Source organism: Oncorhynchus clarkii, chromosome 6 (genome assembly GCF_045791955.1).
Source record: "Oncorhynchus clarkii lewisi isolate Uvic-CL-2024 chromosome 6, UVic_Ocla_1.0, whole genome shotgun sequence".
Taxonomy (NCBI): Eukaryota; Metazoa; Chordata; class Actinopteri; order Salmoniformes; family Salmonidae; genus Oncorhynchus; species Oncorhynchus clarkii.
The window spans coordinates 65,150,087-65,166,584 of NC_092152.1; the positions used below are offsets into that span (position 1 = coordinate 65,150,087).

General features: G+C 42.9%; 1 protein-coding gene across 1 annotated transcript in view; it reads left to right on the plus strand.

Moving 5' to 3' along the window:
- LOC139412182 (copine-7-like) overlaps positions 1-16,498 on the plus strand; it is a 37,491-nt gene that overhangs the window by 8,772 nt on the left and 12,221 nt on the right. The window contains exons 2-10 of the mRNA XM_071158999.1: positions 3,330-3,512; positions 3,775-3,849; positions 7,879-7,953; positions 12,654-12,737; positions 12,833-12,922; positions 13,076-13,174; positions 13,385-13,471; positions 14,174-14,233; positions 15,342-15,475. Of these exons, the coding sequence (XP_071015100.1) occupies positions 3,330-3,512; positions 3,775-3,849; positions 7,879-7,953; positions 12,654-12,737; positions 12,833-12,922; positions 13,076-13,174; positions 13,385-13,471; positions 14,174-14,233; positions 15,342-15,475 (887 nt within the window). The remainder of the gene's footprint in view (positions 1-3,329; positions 3,513-3,774; positions 3,850-7,878; positions 7,954-12,653; positions 12,738-12,832; positions 12,923-13,075; positions 13,175-13,384; positions 13,472-14,173; positions 14,234-15,341; positions 15,476-16,498) is intronic.

The window sequence follows — 16,498 nt, forward strand, 5'->3', positions numbered from 1 at the left end:
AATCGACTCACATTTTTCCTCTCTGAATCCCCTCCACCTGTAGCGGTTTTGCATTCTAGTGTTTGTCACTGATACCACCTTCCCTGTATGAAAATGAGTTAATGAGAGTCCTCTGTTCTCTGTTGGGTAAAAAACATGGTCAAATCATGACATCAGTTATCTTCAGGTCGGGAAGTTTTAGCTCTAGAAAGATGCCCGAGTTTCCGACTTGGAATTCCGAGTTGGATGACCGTTCAAAACGTTTTTTTTCTGGAGTTCACAGTTGTTTTGAACACGGCATTACACCCCTACTCTTACGATAAGTGCCATGGAGTTTTTTTATGCCCACAGAGAGTCAGGACACCCATTTTAAAATCTCATCTGAAAGACCCTGCTCAGTGCAATGTCCCCTTCTCTGCCCTGGGGCATAGATCCCTACAGTGAGGGTGTCATAATACCCATAAAACCTAGCGGTCAAACAGGGAAATGGTTCATTTTTCCACCAGACATTTTTCCCGTAGGGAATTTTAGAATAAGGGCTGTGTAGTATAGGCTTACCCTGGCGTGACTTTTTGATAACCATGTAAATCTCTCTCAGACAAGGTGACTTATCAATATATTAGTCTCTATTTACTCTCAGATTCGAAAATCCTAATTAGCATGAAAGTAGACGTAATGCAAGACTACAAATCCAAGCTCATGCACGTCATCTCTAGCTGACACCTTTGCTAACAGGTATTGTGTCAATTTAAAACTTGCCCAAGACAGTTCACAGAATTGTCAATTTAAATACATTTTGCTAAGTTATTAATTCCTAAATTTAGCTAACATTAGATATGTGTTTCTTATTTAACCAGGCAAGTCAGTTAAGAACAAATTCTTATTTACAATGACGACCTACCCCTGCCAAACCCTCACGACACTGGGCCAATTGTGCGTCACCTTATGAGACTTCCGATCACGGCCGGTTGTGATACAGCCCGGGATCATACCCGGGTCTGTAGTGACACCTCTAGTACTGCGATGCAGTGCCTGAGACCGCTGCACCACCCCAAATGATTCTTACATTTACCTCGATCTCGGTCTCGTCCAGATCATCATTGCAGTTGTAGTATTTTATGATAGCCACATTAGCAGCTAAATAGCATTTCATTTTGTGGAGGTAAATACAGGCAAATATATTGATAAAAGTCACCTTGTCCATTTACACGGTTATCAAAACTTCTCGCCAGGGTAATCCTACACCAGACACAGCCCTTATTTCAAGTATTTCTAAAATCACCTATGGGAAAAACAATTGGAACCATTTTCTTGTTTGTCCGCTAGGCTTTACAACTCATACTGTGGTACTCTATTGGGAGCTCCTTTGGCCAGAGTGCCCCCTACTGGCCCTCCAACCTCACTTCCAGCAGCATCTGGTCTCCCATTCAGGACCGACTCTGCTGGCAAGTGGGAGAGAGTGAGGAGAGAGGGAGCTGACTCCCTGGGACCTCAGAGATCCCTCCATACGTCAGACAGTCACATCTCTGTAGACTTTCCCTACCCCCCCAGATGAATGGGCATCACAGGGGTAGGCATCACACAGACACAGCCCTTCCTCTGTGGCTCTAGGTAGATTTCTTCACACACGGAAATGAACTTGTCCGTGTTCACAAATATGTCCAACCAGATAGCACAGGAAGAGATGGAGAGAGAGAAAGACTGAGAGAGATGGAGAGAGAGAATGAGAGAAACAGTGAGAGGAGACCTAGAGAGTCTAATTAAAACATGTCTCAGTTGTTATCTCCTGAGAAATTAACCACTCGTACTGTTTGCAGGGTCAGTAATGAATAACAAGACAACCCACCCCCATTCCTCAGGTCACCTGTATCAGTATACATAATAACATTGTCTTTAACACTCTTGAGGTGTCGTTAATTAGGACTGGCAGACTAGACACTTGATTCCACAGTGATTGTCAGTGAGAAAAGGTGCATGCTTTCTCTGTTGCTTCTCATCAACCATTGTGAGTGTGTGTGTATGTGCGTGTGTGTGTGTCTGTGTGTGTTCTCGTCAGCTCAAGGCCAACAGCATGAGGCAAAGCAGTAGGATTAACTCCTGAATATCTGAATGTTAACGTGGACGTGCATGTGTGTACTATAGTGTGCCATGTATGTTCATGGAGTTTGGTGTGTGGGGCTTTGACAGAGCTGCTGATCAGGGAGCTTCATTCTTGATTTGCGCTCTATGGACAGGTGGGATTTGGCTCTGCTATGGTAAGGTTGTTAGCGAGATTGATGGCAATCTCTAGACTATTTCTTTTTTAGATCAAACTGTGGAGATTTTGTCAATTTGCCTTTCATATTTAACTATCTGTGTTTGATGACTTTCTGACTTTATCGTCTGTTTTACCATCACAACTTTTCCCTCAAATTAAAAGAAATGGAAAACGAGTAAAACATTTATGGCATTTTAAATTTCTACCAGATGCCTTAGGCTTGAATTATTTTTCAATATGCCTTTTCAATAACTCCAGTTTGAAATCCATTGATTCACTTAAACCATGGTTCAAACACAGCTTTTTAGGTCACTTTAATTTACTGATAGCATCTTTAGGGGGAACATATGCTTTTGATGATGAGTTGACTCCACTCAGAATACCTAGCTTGGAGAAAAATGACCAATAATTTATCTGGTACTGGACATAATTGGATGCTGGATGCTACTGGATGGGACATCATTTGTCTGGGTGCTAGATGGGTACACTCTGGCTGCGTTTACATAGGCAGCCAAATTCTGATATTTTACCCAATTATTGGCAAAAGAGATGATCTGATTGGTCAAAGATCAGAATCGGGCTGCCTGCGTAAACGCAGCCTCTGTGCTCCACTGAAAGCAGGTGGCAATGTGGAGAGTTCAGGCATGAACCAGATGTATTAGATAAACAGGTGTATGTCCAAGCATGGCAATGGATGAGCTGCGTGTTTGCTGAGCTCTCAGCCCTCAGTCCACTAAAATCCTCTCTGCTGTCACTGTCTGAACAAGAGCTTCACAAGATTTACATTTTGGTCTAATCAACAGGAAAACAAACAAGAACGCCAACAGTGGCTGTAGCGGTGATCCAGGTGCAGATGGGTATTTGGCTGTAGTTCCTGCATTCCCATGTGCCCATGAATGCATCATCATGTCCCATACATTAATTAGCATTGCAAATGAACTGATACAATGTACATTGCATATAAAACTGCACTTTTCATTTTTAATTGGTAGGAAGCTCTCATTAGAGAGTTGAGTTGGAGGTCCGAGTTTCTCCAGTAATATCCAACAACGTGTCCACATTCTAACCTTTTTCTCCCCTCTTGTCGCTTCAGCTTGACAGGACAGAGGTGATCAAGAGCAACCTGCACCCGGTCTTTGCCAAGGTCTTCACCCTGGACTACTACTTTGAGGAAGTGCAGAAGCTGCGGTTCGAGGTCTACGACATCCATGGCACCCACAGTATTGGCACCCGCGACGACGACTTCCTGGGTGGAGTGGAGTGTACGCTCGGCCAGGTCCTGTACTGAATGTCTGACCCTTCCACTCAGTTATCCAATGTACCATTTCTTATGTCTAATCAAATCACTCACCACACATAAACTGAATGGAACAGTGTGCCGAGTTGCTGCTCACCAACAACAGAGGTCAGAGGGTAAAGGTTAGAGGTCACCAGTCCTCGTCACACTGCTCTCAAACTGCTTTCGTACTAATTGTCCGGTAATACTTCTCACTGCTTCACTAGTCACCAGTCCTCAATAGTTTTCCTGTGTTCCACAGATTGTAGCCCAGAAGAAGATGGTGAAGCCTTTGTTCCTAAAGTATGCGAAGTACGCTGGGAAATCCACCATCACGGTAGTTTCCCCCTATTCATCACCCTATTGATCTCGCTCACCATTGGCTCACTGTTGCAGTAACAGTGGCAAGCAAAATCAAATGCAATGACTTGTTAAATCAATTCAAGCAAGTAGATGATGTGAATCCTGTGATGTAAGGATGCTTCTCTTTACAAAGAATAATGACTCATATACAATATCTGTCATGACAAAGAGAGGGGGACGTTAAAGCACAGAGTGTTGTTTCAGTTGGATGGTCTCAACACCATCTGCCAGGCCAACATTACATTGCCATACAAAAGGGAACAACACAGTTTAACAAGCCTGCAAATCTGACCTTTAGTGGAGTGGGAGGAAGAGTCAGCGTTCCTCACTGCTCCTGTTAAGTCAGAGGTGCAGAGTCTGTGATCTCTGTGCCTTCTTATACTGCAGAGATGAGAGGAGAAAAGAGAAGGAGTTTTAACCAAGGAGTGAATCCGATGTCAACAACAGACCTTTTGCCTTATTGAGACCTATCTTTATTGATTTTACCCTAACAAACTACGCATAAATTGCCCTTGGAGAGAAGGGCTGAGAATGAGTTGCTTGTGATGGAAATGGCCAAAGTACAGATGGAATTTGAGGATCTTTCCCTCCGGGCTAGTGTTGCCATTATGGCCATTGATTGGGTGCGATCACATGACGGCAGCTTGCTGGGAGGCGGTTTTGGGGGATATAATGGGTTTGTTTAAGCACGTCCTGTAGCAGTGTGGGCTTAATGCATTCTAGTGAATTAGTGCTAACCTGTGTCATGGTGTTTCTGAAAATGGCTTTTCCTGATATGATAATGGACCTGGGCTTTGTTAGGTCTGTCCGTGAGATGGATCCCAATGACATGGCGTCTGCCTGTAATGTGCCTGCAGGCTAATCTGGAAGGTGGCAGAACAACAGTCAACTGTTTTTATTTTGTGTGAAAAATCCCTCCCCAGTCTTTGTAACACATCTCTCAGATATGCATATGGGGACATGGGATGTGGAGAACAGTTTATAAAATGGTAGGGATTAAGGTACCGTTGTATGCCGTTAGTCAACAGATGTTGTTCATTATTGTAGTAGTCGTGCATTTTAACACAGATAAAGTCCTGTTAGATAGACAGCACTTGATTCACTGGCTTACCGGCGTATAATTACACTTATTTAGGAGGTGAGGGGCAGTAAAGGGCCAATACAATTTGTCCTAATGTGTTGAGATGACTTGTAACCTTCTAATTGTTCGTCAGGAGTGGTTCTGAAGGTGAGCAGCACTCACTGTAATGGGCTCATTGTAGTGATCTGGAACTCTTTGGGCTCTGACCACACCATTAGCTATGCAACACTGTGTCTCCTTTTAGTGTCTCCTTTTAGAGTGCTCCCTTCTCCCTAAGTTCCTCTCCCCTCTCATCTCTCCTTTCTCCCCTCTCCCCTCTCATCTCTCCCCTCTCCCCTCTCATCTCTCCTTTCTCCCCTCCCCCCTCTCCCCTCTCCCCTCTCATCTCTCCATTCAATTCAAATGGGATTCATTGGCATGGGAAACTTGTTTACATTGCCAAAGCAAGTGAAATAAACAATAAACAAAAGTGAGAAGACACAAAACAACATCAACCAAAAACGATTAGAATTTAACTGAAAATATTGAACTCAAAAAGGTTTCAAAAAGATAGACATTTAAAGTGTTATGTACAGTGTTTTAGCAATGTGCAAATAGTTGTAGCATGAATAGTAGGGGAAGATAAATAAACAGATAAATATTGGTGGTATTTACCATGTTGTTTGTGCTCCACTGGTTGCCCTGTTTTCATGGCAACGGGCCACAAATGTTGCTGATGTGACTGCACACTGCAGTATTTCACCTAACAGATATGGGAGTATATCAATGTGTGATTTGTTTTCAAATGATTTGTGGGTCTGTGTGATATGTGGGAGATATGTATTTCTAATGTGGTCATATGTTTGGCAGAATGTTGGGAAGTGCAGCTCAGTTTCCACTTCATTTTGTGAGTAATGGGAACATAGCCTGTCTTCTCTCGAGAGCCAGGTCTGCCTATGGTGGCCTTTCTCAATAGCAAGGCTATGAGTCTTTACATTGACAAGGAGTTTCTTAATTTTGGGTCAGTCACAGTAGTCAGGTATTTTGCCACTGTGTACTCACTGTTTAGGGACTGATAGCATTACAATTTGCTCTCTTTTTTGGTCACAGCAAAAGTGTGTCAAATAGTTATCTTAGTGTGTTCTCATAATTTGGTTGTGTCTGATTGTGTTGCTGTCCTGGGGCTCTGTGGGGTCTGTTTGTGTTTGTGAACAGAACCCCAGAACCAGCTGGATGAGGGGACACTTCTCTAGATTCATCTCTCTGTAGGTGAGGGCTTTGTGGTGGAATGTGTGGTCATCACTTCCTTTTAGGTGGTTATAGAATTTAACAGCTCTGCATGCATTGTTTGGGGCTTTGCGTTGTACTCAAAGTATATTTTTTGGCAGAATTCTGTATGTAGAGTCTCAAGTGTGTGTTTGTCCCATATTGTGAATTCTTGTTTGGTGAGTCGACCCCAGACCTCACAACCATAGAGAGTAATGGCTTCTATAACTGATTGAAGTATTTTTTGCCAGATCGTAATTGGGATGACTGGTTGAATATTCATTTTGATGGCGTAGAAGGCCCTTCCTGCCTTATCTGTTAGATCCTTCACTGCCTTGTGGAAGGTAACTGTTGTGTTGATGTTTAGGCCGAGGTAGGTATAGTTCTTTGTGTGCTCTAGGGCAACGGTGTCTAGATTTCATTTATATTTGTTGTCCTGGTAACAGGAGCTTTTTTGGAACACCATTATTTTTCTCTTTACTGAGATTCATGGGGGCCCAAGTGTCACATAATCTGTGCAGAAGATCTAGGTGCTGCTGTTGGGCCCTGCTTGGTTGGGGACAGAAGCACCAGATCATCTGCAAACAGTAGACATTTGATTGAGTCCAGAAGGGTGTGGCCGGATGCTGCAGACTGTTCCACTGCCCTCGCCAATTCATTGATATATTGTACACTGATTGTACAAAACATTTCCTGGATAGAGACTGACCAGGTGAAAGTTATGATCACTTATTGATGTCACTTGTTAAGTCCTCTCCAATCAGTGTAGATGAAGGGCAGGAGACAGGTTAAAGAAGGATTTTGAAGCCTTGAGACAATTAAGACATTGACTGTGTATGTGTGCCATATATAGGGTAAATGGGAAAGACAAAATATTTAAGTGACTTTGAAAGGGATATGGTAGTAAGTGCCAGGCGCACCGGTTTGAGTGTAGTCAAGAACTACAACACTGATGGGTTTGTCATGCTCAACAGTTTCCTCTGTGTATCAATAATGGTTCAGCCAACTTGACACAACTGTGGGAAGCATTGGAGTCAACATGGGCCAGCAACCCTGTGGAATGCTTTCAACACCTTGTAGAGTCCATGCCCCGATGAATTTAGACTGTTCTGAAGGTAAAATGGAGTGCAACTCAATATTAGGAAGGCATTCCTAATATTTTGTACACTCAGTGTATATGTTGTATAGGGTGGGGCTCAAGCTGCATCCCTGTCTCACCCCATGGCCCTGAGGAAGAAAATCTGTGTGTTTATTAACAATTTTCAACTGAACACTTGTTGTTTGTGTACATGGATTATATGATCTCTCTCTCCCTCTCTCTCTCTCCCTCTCTCTCTCTCTCTCTCTCTCTTTTTCACAAAATGTAGCATGTCTGTAATATTCCTTTAAATATGCAGAATAATACACTTTTTAGCTATTAGTGCATTCCTTTTGGGGGCCAACCAAACAGTCTTGTGGACTAACTTTGGACCCAGCTCCCATGCAGTCGTTTGGTCAGCTCTGCATTACAGTAATGGAACCACATCCGTTTCTGGGCTTGAGTGAGCTTTCTGTTGGAGTTTTAAAGTAATAACACTCTTGGTCCTGTCCACATGTCATACAACAGGCTGTCTGCCTGCGGAAAATAAAATATTCTCATTGGCAAAAATGTGACTTACTAAAAAAAACTTTTTTCAGGTACACGCTGAAGAAATTTCTGGCAACAATGGATATGTTGAACTGTTCTTCTGTGCCAAGAAACTGGATGATAAGGTAAGGGATTAGGGGCCTTCTCCTGATGGAAATGTCAATATAGTTCATGGGTGAATTTGTGCTTATTGCTGGCTGTTGAACCTCTTTCCTGTAATAGTGATTTCAAGATTGGATCTCTCTTTTTGACATAATCAGTCATTAACAAGACAAGAAAGATATACAATGATGATATGGATTTTCTACACTTATAAATGTAACATTTATTTAGATCCATATGCTTTACACTGTATTTACTGGAGGATATGACATATAGGCATCCAACATACAGTGGGGAGAACAAGTATTTGATACACTGCCGATTTTGCAGGTTTTCCTACTTACAAAGCATGTAGAGGTCTATCATTTTTATCATAGGTACACTTCAACTGTGAGAGACGGAATCTAAAACAAAAATCAAGAAAATCACATTGTATGATTTTTAAGTAATTCATTTGCATTTTATTGCATGACATAAGTATTTGATACATCAGAAAAGCAGAACTTAATATTTGGTACAAAAACCTTTGTTTGCTATTACAGAGATCATATGTTTCCTGTAGTTCTTGACCAGGTTTGCACACACTGCAGCAGGGATTTTGGCCCACTCCTCCATACAGACCTTCTCCAGATCCTTCAGGTTTCGGGGCTGTCGCTGGGCAATACGGACTTGTAGCTCCTTCCAAAGATTTTCTATTGGGTTCAGGTCTGGAGACTGGCAAGGCCACTCCAGGACCTTGAGATGCTTCTTACGGAGCCACTCCTTAGTTGCCCTGGCTGTGTGTTTCGGGTCGTTGTCATGCTGGAAGACCCAGCCACGACCCATCTTCAATGCTCTTACCGAGGGAAGGAGGTTGTTGGCCAAGATCTAGCATCCTCCCCTCAATACGGTGCAGTCGTCCTGTTCCCTTTGCAGAAAAGCATCCCCAAAGAATGATGTTTCCACCTCCATGCTTCACAGTTGGGATGGAGTTCTTGGGGTTGTACTCATCCTTCTTCTTCCTCCAAACACGGCGAGTGGAGTTTAGACCAAAAAGCTTTTTGTCTCATCAGACCACATATCCTTCTCCCATTCCTCCTCTGGATCATCCAGATGGTCATTGGCAAACTTCAAACGGGTCTGGACATGCGCTGGCTTGAGCAGGGGGACCTTGCGTGCGTTGCAGGATTTTAATCCATGACGGCGTTGTGTTACTAATGGTTTTCTTTGAGATTGTGGTCCCAGCTCTCTTAAGGTCATTGACCAGGTCCTGCCGTGTAGTTCTGGGCTGATCCCTCACCTTCCTCATAATCATTGATGCCCCACGAGGTGAGATCTTGCATGGAGCCCCAGTCCGAGGGTGATTGACCGTCAACTTGAACTTCTTCCATTTTATAATAATTGCGCCAACAGTTGTTGACTTCTCATCAAGCTGCTTGCCTATTGTCCTGTAGCCCATCCCAGCCTTGTGCAGGTCTACAATTTTATCCCTGATGTCCTTACACAGCTCTCTGGTCTTGGCCATTGTGGAGAGGTTGTAGTCTGTTTGATTGAGTGTGTGGACAGGTGTCTTTTATACAGGTAACGAGTTCAAACAGGTGCAGTTAATACAGGTAATGAGTGGAGAACAGGAGGGCTTCTTAAAGAAAAACTAACAGGTCTGTGAGAGCCGGAATTCTTACTGGTTGGTAGGTGATCAAATACTTATGTCATGCAATAAAATGCAAATTAATTACTTACAAATCATACAATGTGATTTTTTGTATTTTTGTTTTAGATTCCGTCTCTCACAGTTTAAGTGTACCTATGATAAAAATTACAGACCTCTACATGCTTTGTAAGTAGGAAAACCTGCAAAATCGGCAGTGTATCAAATACTTGTTCTCCCCACTGTACATTTCAGCGTTTATTCTATTAAGTCTGAATTGAACTTGGCTTTCTGTAAATGCTGGTTCCCCGTTGAGACAAGCATTGTGAGAATGGTGTGTCATGGACCTTAGCCAGATACGGACCTTAGACAGATAGCCAGAGGAAGATGAGGGTGAGATCAGTGTGTGCGTGTGTGTGTGTGTGCATGTGTGCGTGTGAGTGTGTGTGTGTGCGTGCGCGCGCGCTAAAGCGATGTTACGGTGTGGTTCTCTGTTTGCAAACAGCCCCTCCACACAAAGCATCCCACAATGGACCACTGGCCCTGAAGCTCTGCAGGTGTCTGTTCTTCCTACAGTAGCAACTCTCTCTCTCTCCTTGTCTCTCAACTAATATCTCCGCCTTTCTCCTTCTATTCCTCCTTTACTCAGCATATCTCTCAGGGTCTTCCTCCTTTTCTCTGCATATCTCTCAGGGTCTTTCTCCCTCACTTTCTCTGCCTCAGGCTAAAACATACTCTTAGTGATTATCTGCAAAATACTATTTTCCCCCCTTTTTTCCTACCATTCCATTTTTTGTCTGTAATTTAGGAATTTATACATTTCAAGTATCCTGGCTCTGAAAGGCTACCTTGCAATATCCAAAGGACATGATCGACCTGTCCTTTTCAATTCTAAATTCCTGTGCCCTAACACAAGATGAGGAAATCAATCCAACATAGGGCTCTCTGTGCAAAGACAGCACAGAAAGCAGTAGTTTTTCAAGAAATGGCTTGATGGAGAAAAGCTATGGAAAATGCATGGTGAGCTCAGTAAGAGGGAGTTTGTTGTCGGTAGAGCATTTAGGAGGGTTACGAAAGATATTTGGCAGCAGATTTTGGGAGCTGGAGCACTGAGGCACCTACAGTAGAGCTGGCACACCCACACAAGGCTCAAGGCAGAAGGTTCATATCTCAGTCAACAAGACTGGAATAACTCTCTGACATCAATGATTATAGCAGAAATCTTCTTCCTGCCTCTCTATGCTCTCAGAATGCTACCAAGCAAAGGGTGCAATTGGCCTCTGACTCTAAGCAGTGTTGGAGTAAGTTAACAGGGAGTGGAGGTAAAGTTTTGCTTAGTGGTTATTCATCAGAGCAGAGCCCAGGCTCCTTTGTAAGGCATTTATTAGAGTTAGCAAGTTACAGTCTTTTTGATTGGCTGATTGGACCTAACCCAGTAGAAATAGGGTCATGATGAGCAATTTCATGTGGAAATAAAAACAGATTTCCAATTGCACTGTTTGTGATTTAGAGACAAACAATAAAGGCTAATGAAATCTTCAGTGTACATTGGAGGCAGGGAAACTTATCAATGGTGGTATGGTGTGCTTTAAAACGTTCTCTTTCCTTTTCTTATTGACATAATTACATTTCAGTTGCCCAACCCTGTCAGCAAACTGCTTTAACTTCCAAAAAGGTTATTTGGCTGTCCCCATAGGAGAACCCTTTTTAGGTTTCAGGTAAAAGCACTTTTTGGTTCCTGTTGGAACCATTTTTGGTTTTATGTAGAACCCTCTGTGTAAAGGGTTCTACATGAAACCCCAAACAGTTCTTTTTGTAACAAAAATGATTCTAACTGGAACCTAAAAGGGTTATTCAAAGGGTTCTCCTATGGGGAAAGCCGAATAACCCTTTTAGGGCGGGAGAAAAATAGTCAGAGAGCTGGAGATGGAGGGGTGGCCACATGCTCAGGCAGATTAATTACCAGGTTACTATCTTTGTATGGAATCTGTCCGTTCCAATGACTTTGAGGATCCCATTACACTGAGAAATATTACTCCAATAGACTATGCACATGATCTATACCACTCAAGCTATAAATACTGCCTGCTTCACAGTGGTGATCAGATGATGATGAGGCACTTTAGTATTGTAGTTGATTTACCAGCACAATGGTTGATGGCTCGGACAAAGTACCTTTTCAAAGGTTTGCATTTAAACTTCTTGAATGTTTAACCTTTTGTTTTCAAAGTACTCGAGAAGTGAGATACGTAGAAAATATATATAATTGTAGATGGAAAGAGTTGCTGTGACAACCACAGTATGAGCAACATGGATCAGGCAATGAAATATCACCCATTTATTTCTAATACCGTAATGCTGCCTGAAACGCTATCCAAGGTACTGAACAAACTGCTGGAGGACATTATGGAACTTGTAACACTATGTAACTCAGTAGGCCGTGCTGGTCAAAGGTAACTTAATTAATGGTGCTGATTATATAAGTGGTGAGAGCTGTTATTGCTGGACAGGGATTAAATGTTGAATGCACGTCAGTCCACAGTGACGCCACTGGCAAGGGGTTGCCGTGGCAACGATATTGGGGCCTACCTCCCTCTCTTTCCTCCCTGGCTGTCCCTGTGGAGCTGTATCAGGCTAATGCAGCGAGAAACGGGGACATTAAATATCTTGTTTTGTGCCCCCCTCTCACTCTCTCACACACTCGTTCTTTCTCCCTCCATTCCTTTCTCTAACACTCTCACACACATACACTACACGATGTACAGAAATACTGTCTGTTGAGCCCTAAACAATCAATTGACCCAACAAGCTGTAGTTGCTCTCAGCCTTACCTTGAGACTCAATGTTAAATGACTCTTTCACACCCTTTTCCTGATTTGATTTGTTACAGCAGTGAACAATACACCACATGCACAGGCAGGTGACAAGCTGTGTCAAATTTAGCACCAGGAGGACCAAGCTAACATGATGACATCTGTGTGTGTGTGTGATTTCAACAACTTGTTTTGTTATTTGATTGACTGAGATAAATGACTGTACATTAATGGCTCAACCAGAATTAGTGTTTTATGTTTGATTGGTTTGTGTATTTGGCAGGATCTCTTCAGTAAGTCAGACCCCTTTTTGGAAATATATAGAATTAACGATGATGGGACGGAACAGCTCGTTCACAGAACTGAGGTAATAGACACATTTATTCCTCCTCTCTGTATCTACCTCTCCTTCTCCATGTGTGGTGAAAGTTACTCATGTCTAATGTGCTCTTGCTGTTGCAGGTAATCAAAAACAACCTGAACCCCGTGTGGGAGCCCTTTAAAGTGTCTCTCATCTCTCTGTGTAGCTGTGATGAGGACAGGAAGCTCAAGGTAAGAAAAAAAGGAAGTCATAGTGTGATGGTTTAACGTTGCTGCTGTGGTGTTGATGAATGAATGAACGGAACTGGTGAATGAAGTAACTTACTGGTGAATGAACAGTCAATATCAGAGAGTTCTGTCTGTCATTGTCTGGTTGTGTCACAGTGCCTAGTCTGGGATTCTGACTCCAGGGGAAAACACGACTTTATCGGAGAGTTTTATGCCACCTTCAGAGAAATGCAGAAACTTGGCGGTGGAAGCAAGGTCAGTCGAACGGAGAGAGAGTACTGTCAGTCACTGTTGAATGTTTGATGTGTGTCACGGATGTGTCACTTATCTCTGACAAAGACAGAAACAGGTGAGAGGAACGTCGCGCTGCTCTTCTATGTTCTGCAAGTCGTACCGCAGGTCTGCAGCAGACGTCACGACTCGTAACTGTGTCTCTGTATGTGTTGTCTACCTCTTGTGTTGAAGGTCACATGGGATTGCATGAATCCAAAGTACAAACTGAAGAAAAAGAACTACAAGAACTCTGGGGTGGTCATCCTCAGTGATCTCAAGGTCAGAGCCAACATTTACAGCTCCTGCTCAGCAACTCTCCACTATTGAATACATAGAGAATCATCCCCATCTCTTTGCTATACGGTTCTACTCTCTCAGAACATGTACACATAGTGCTGATGAATTAGTACTGCTCGTTTCAGAAAGGCGATCATCCTCAGTTTACTGTCCACCCCCACAACCCAAATCTGTAAATGACTACATCTGTGGGTGGCTGTCACCGTGCTTTTCCCCCTATGTTTTCAGTTCGCAGGTATTTTAAAGTGTAGTTGTTTTGGTGTCTCTCAGGCCTATTGTTTCGGCAGCCTATCATTTGGATGATTTCATTTGGATTCATTAGTTTACTGATCCCCAGCTCATGTGATTGCTGCTGTGTCTCAGTTTGAATCCTCTGCCGCCCCCACTGGCTGTGTGATCTCTAACTGGCATGGAGAGAACACACTGCACATCACAGAGCTGCTGCCCTCAGACTAAATGAAATCATCACCATTCTCCATGTTCATGCTTACTACATAATACTTGTTTTCTAAACACTGATTGCTACTGAGTAGTGGTTTAATAATAGTTTTAAAATACATACTGTTGTAAATGGAACAGCCATTGGTTAAAACTAGAACTCATCTAAAAACATTGAGTACTCCACCAAGTCCGAACCGCCCAACCTCTGGGGTTTAGTTTAAAAGCTTCTTCTCTGTTCTGCAGCTTCACAGAGTGTATTCCTTCCTCGACTACATCATGGGAGGATGCCAAATCCACTTTACAGTAAGTTGAGCAGCCGATGCATGCACTAGCAGGTCATCATCACTTAGCAGCATGGTACAACGCAATGCTAACCTTCAAAACGTGTACGATCCACTGACTGCCTACACATTCTATACATGTTAATGGTTGCTTGCCTTCGTTAAGGTGTTGGAATAGACAATAGGCGTAGTATTTTAACCTGCCTTTGAAATTTAAACCAGTGTTCCATTTCCAGGTTAAGTGCTGTCATCAAGGCCAGTGTTTTGATTAAATGCTACGTTCTCTAAGTGTGAAACATTACATTCTGCATTTTTTAAAACTAATTAAACATTACCCTGCTGACTAGCATTTTCCGTTGTTTCCGGAGGATTCTCTCACTGAAGGCTACCTCCTTAGAAGGATAACTGAGGCAATAATGAATATTTATTTAGGGGCACGGCTATGTTAGGAGCACTGCTTCATTGTTGCATAGACGGCCTTAGGTATCACCTTCCACAAATTATGAACACTATAGAAGTCCTTTGATAATGCACTCATGATTTAAAAAAATACCTGCAGAATATTTACATGATAATTTCCCTTGTTGAGAAGCTGCAGTTCTCCCTGTGCCCGTATCTTTAGCACTGCTGACGTCAAAGAAGTGAAATATCTCTGTCCCTTTGTCACTCCTTTTTGACATGTCCTCAACGCATCCTGCACACATGTTGGTTGTATAAATTGCTCTGAGAACATCTGCGCAATGACTGGACATAAAAATAGAAATTTAACAGACGGCTTCAGCAATGTTCATTTACGTATCTTAGATATTTATGTTTTCACCGTATATTATACAGATTCACTTGCGTAAGCAGTTATGCAATTATGCTTGAGGACATGATATTACAGTATTTAAGACCTTGTGAGGGCGCTCCCGGGTTGAAATGTCACTCAATGGCGCAGGCTCCAGACACTTACACAATGGAAGTCAATTGATTTGTCATAATCTTCCTCTAATAGAAACACACGTTTGACAGAGCACTGTACAGCGTAGCCTGCTTCAACACAATCTGCATGGACAGGTAGACCCTAGGTCTAGTGTTTATGGTGTTTGGTTTGTTTACAGTCTTCTATGAATCTGTCATTGCTCTAGGTGGCCATTGACTTCACAGCCTCCAACGGAGACCCACGGAACAGCTGCTCCCTACACTACATCAACCCGTACCAGCCCAATGAGTATCTGAAGGCTTTGATAGCAGTGGGGGAGATCTGTCAGGATTATGACAGGTTAGTCAGCACCACGCCTCTCTGCCCAGCCTTATCTTGATCTCTATCTGTGGGGCTGCTCTCTGTATGTCTATCATTGGGAAATTTAACTTTAACCGAGACAGTGGTTCTACTCCATCTAATTTCCAGCTATGAAGAGGTAATGGAATTCGTGGAATGCTGAAATAGAATAGAATTCAGAGGATCCTTTTTACTACTCACTAAAGCATGAGTTGGAAAATGAATGACAGAGTTGAACAATTATTACAATGATAAGGCCTCGATTCAATCAGATCGAGTGATAACTCACGTTGTTTTGCCGGTGTTGAAGGTGTAACTGCGGTATGAGCCCGCAAATCGGCAAATGGCTGTTCTTGTGTGTTACAAATCACTCCCTTCCTATTATCCCTACCGCGTTAGAAGTTCAAAACTGCAATAGAAAGTGTGCATGTTTTCATTTTCATTTGGATGGGGATAGGCTATCAGTCTAATCGAGGTGTAGACAATATAACATCACACATTCGAGTGCCTGAACTTGTAATGTGACTGCATGAACTTCTAACACGGCTGCATGGGATTTGTCCCATATAAAGGTGGGTGTGGTTTTGCTGCATCCAATGGCAGTGTCCGAGATAAGGTAACGCAAGGAGCCGCTTGTGGATTTGACACCGCCAAAACAAAAAAAACAGTCATTTTCATGCATTAATTAAATTAAGGTCCACCTGCAATTCTCATGCCCACTGCCGACACTTTCATTAAATCCCTATAGTTCCACCTTACTAGGAGGAAATTAGAGCAAACAAATTGCCTTTACACAGACATTACAAATGCATGAGGAGGCCCTGGGGAAATCTCAGATGAAGTTGCTTGGAGGCAGAATCAGTGTTTGAGATGAGGCTAGTCTGCTTAGATTTACTGCTGCCACTGCTGTTTCTGCTGCTGTTGTTGGAATGGGCACAAAGCAAAGCAGTAGACAGCAGGTCTTGTTCCATCCGTGGTGGCGGATGCAGCATTTCCTCTGTCCTGTGGTGCTCACTGCACCCT